Source organism: Scardinius erythrophthalmus, assembly GCF_964197995.2.
Source record: "Scardinius erythrophthalmus genome assembly, chromosome: 17".
Lineage (NCBI taxonomy): Eukaryota > Metazoa > Chordata > Actinopteri > Cypriniformes > Leuciscidae > Scardinius > Scardinius erythrophthalmus.
Window position 1 is genome coordinate 11,518,206 of NC_138237.1, and position 2,851 is coordinate 11,521,056.

At 36.3% G+C, this 2,851-nt stretch overlaps 1 protein-coding gene across 2 annotated transcripts in view; it reads right to left on the minus strand.

Moving 5' to 3' along the window:
* Nucleotides 1-2,313, minus strand: part of rtknb (rhotekin b) — a 47,149-nt gene extending 44,836 nt beyond the window's left edge. Inside the window, exons 1-2 of one of the 2 annotated variants that reach the window (XM_081390171.1) lie at nt 2,186-2,313; nt 1,957-2,056 (exon numbers count right to left, since the gene is read on the minus strand). In XM_081390171.1, coding sequence (XP_081246297.1) covers nt 1,957-2,056; nt 2,186-2,199 — 114 coding nt within the window. In that variant the 5' untranslated portion in view covers nt 2,200-2,313. Of the gene's footprint in view, nt 1-1,956 lie in introns of both variants that reach the window. The other variant, XM_081390172.1, reaches the window with a different exon arrangement.
* Between the last annotated feature and the right edge of the window lie 538 nt (nt 2,314-2,851).

The window sequence follows — 2,851 nt, forward strand, 5'->3', positions numbered from 1 at the left end:
GTACTATGACTGAGAATGATTTCAGACAGCTGGTAACTTCATATACTTCTGAGTATAGGGGATTTTGATTCTTGATTCTATCTTTTATGTTTAATTATGAAGTTCCTAGACTCAAATAATAATGTCAGTGTGATTTATGATGCATGATTTATACTGTATTAATGACGGCCAGTTCTTAATTGTGCATTTGAAGGAATCGTTCATCTATAGATGAAAATTGTCATCATTTGATGCATTGATGCATATGGCTTCAGGTTCAAAAGACTTGAAATATCTTGCATAATTTACTAAATGACTTTTAATTAGGGGCTTCACAGCACACTCCTCGTTCACTTTTATTATACTGAAAAGAGTGCTCAAAATATTATTTAGAAATTCTCTTTTTGTGTTCCACAGTAGAAAGCAAGCCATACAGGTTTAAAGTGACATGAGGGCGAGTAAATTAATAGCGAACTATGCCTAAGTGTTCAGTTACAAAAATGAACTGATCTCGGCACACTTCCAAAGAATAGCACGTGTGTGTATTCGCTCTTGAAAATATTTCCCCCTGACTAATAGTATGTTAAATCTTGCTGCTGCTTCCTCAATGCCTGGCCGCTCTGTTGACAGTCAAGCAGTGACATGAAATACCCTCAGGATCACGTCTATGCCTGAGAACGATTTCAAACATGCTTTTGTTTGTTTCTAATATATCATTACAGCAAATTAGCTAATTATACAGCTCCAAAATCCTGTTTAGAAAAACTGAAGTAGGCTAATAGAACTGTCAGTGCCGTTGTCATAAAGCATGTTAGATGTGAAGTTGGGAATTCAAAGCCAGAGGAAAGTTTTATTGCTCAGAGCACTTTTGGATCATTTTTCTTTTTGCCAACAAGTTAGTTTAAACAGATACAAATGAGACAAGTGTTGCTATGAAATTAGTGTGGATAGCACTGCTCAGATCATTTGATCTCTGAGAAATGTTACTTTTCTGAAACTAGAGACCCGCCTTGTGAGATTACTGCCGAGGAGGAAAAAAAAAAAAACATGAAAGAATACACTTGGATTCTTGAATACACAAGGCTATAAAATAAAAAAAAAAAGTCAGACTTTAAATCAGTCTAGAAAAAAACACTGATTTTACAACAACAACAAAAATATCTAAAATCAACAGTATGCTTTGTAAATGGAAGAATGCTGTCTAGGATTAATGCTTAACTATTCAATATGTCAGTGAATACATGATTTAAAGGGATAGTTCACCCAAAAACAAAATTCTGTCATCATTTACTCGCCCTCAAGTTGTTCGAAACCTGTATGATTTTCTTTCTTCTGCTGAACACAAAAGAAGATATTTTGAAAAATGGTTGACTGACCCTATTGACTACCATAGTATTTTTTCCTCCATACTACGGAAGTCAAAGGAGTACTGTTTGGTTATCGACATTTTTCAAAATAGCTTATCTTGTATTCAGCAGAACAAAGAAATTCATACAGGTTTGGAACAACTTAGGGTGAGTAAATTATGATACAATTTTCATTTTTGGGTGAACTATCCCTTTAACAATACGACATAATGCAGTCTGATCCATGTTTTATTACTTCATGTAATAAATAATTACACAATAGCCTAAGACAGTGAATCCAAACTCCAACACAATCACGCACACTAAAATCAGATTTTTACCAAATAGACTAGATTGAAATCCAATGGAAACTTTTGCCCTTCGTAGCCATATAATAATCCTACTGTATATAAAATTGTCTAATTTCCTCACGTAGAATACCACTAAAGCATTTTACGAGAAACTTCTGAGGACACGTTGATAGGCCTATATACACATACAATAACTCCACAAAGTCTCCTGGGATGTGAATGAGCAACATCTGAGTAATAAAATTGAGCTTTTTCGGTAGTGTTGTGATAAGTTTGTGGCGGTTCTGCACATGCGCAAGTGCGCTGCAGCGGTCGCTCACCTGAGCGGAATCCTCCAGCACACTCAGCCGGAATCGGCCTCTCTTCACCTCCATCTCCATCGCGGATCCGCGGGCCACAGTGGCTCTGGAAGTTTGGTTCCTGCAGAACATTATTGCTCTATGTTGAAAATCCAGCTCAAGGAACCATCCGAAGCGATTGAGTGTTTACTAAGTGAAACTGCTAAATTAAAACAAAGATAAATCCCGGCCCAAATGTATAAATATATACCTGAAAGGCGCCATTAGTATATTTATTCTAAAATCCTGCTGGACATGTTGGAAAAAACTATGGAAAACGGGATGTTTTCCCTCTGTTCGTGGTATGGGTGGCGCCTATAGTTGTGGACAGACTGAAACAGCGCCACCATTGTCGTTGTTTAATGAATTAAACTTTGGGAGGCTTTTAAAAGTTGTTCAATGGCACAGACTTTTTATTCCGCCAGGGGGCGATTGACGGCTCAAAAAACGAATCCTCCATTAAAACCTATGATTAAAACGCATTCAAATTTCATGACATATTTTGGATAATTTGAAACATAGCCTACGCGCTAAAACGAATCATCATTTGAATTTATTAATTCTTAATATTAACTGCTGACATCTACAAATCGAAACCCCCACCAACAATAACAACAACAAAACAATCTGTATCTGTCTTTTAACAGACGTTAACTTACACCTATAATATGTGTTTATATTGGGACTATTTTAAACTGGTTCGGGTCGCACCACTGCGGAGTAGCCCAGTACCTGCGTGTCTCGTCGTCGTAGACATAAACAGAGAGAAGTATCTCCGGCTACAATGTTCTTCCGCAAGATGCAGTTTTAATTTAATTGCTATTGAACTACAAACATTATAAAAATACATTATTGTATATATTTAAAAATGTACATA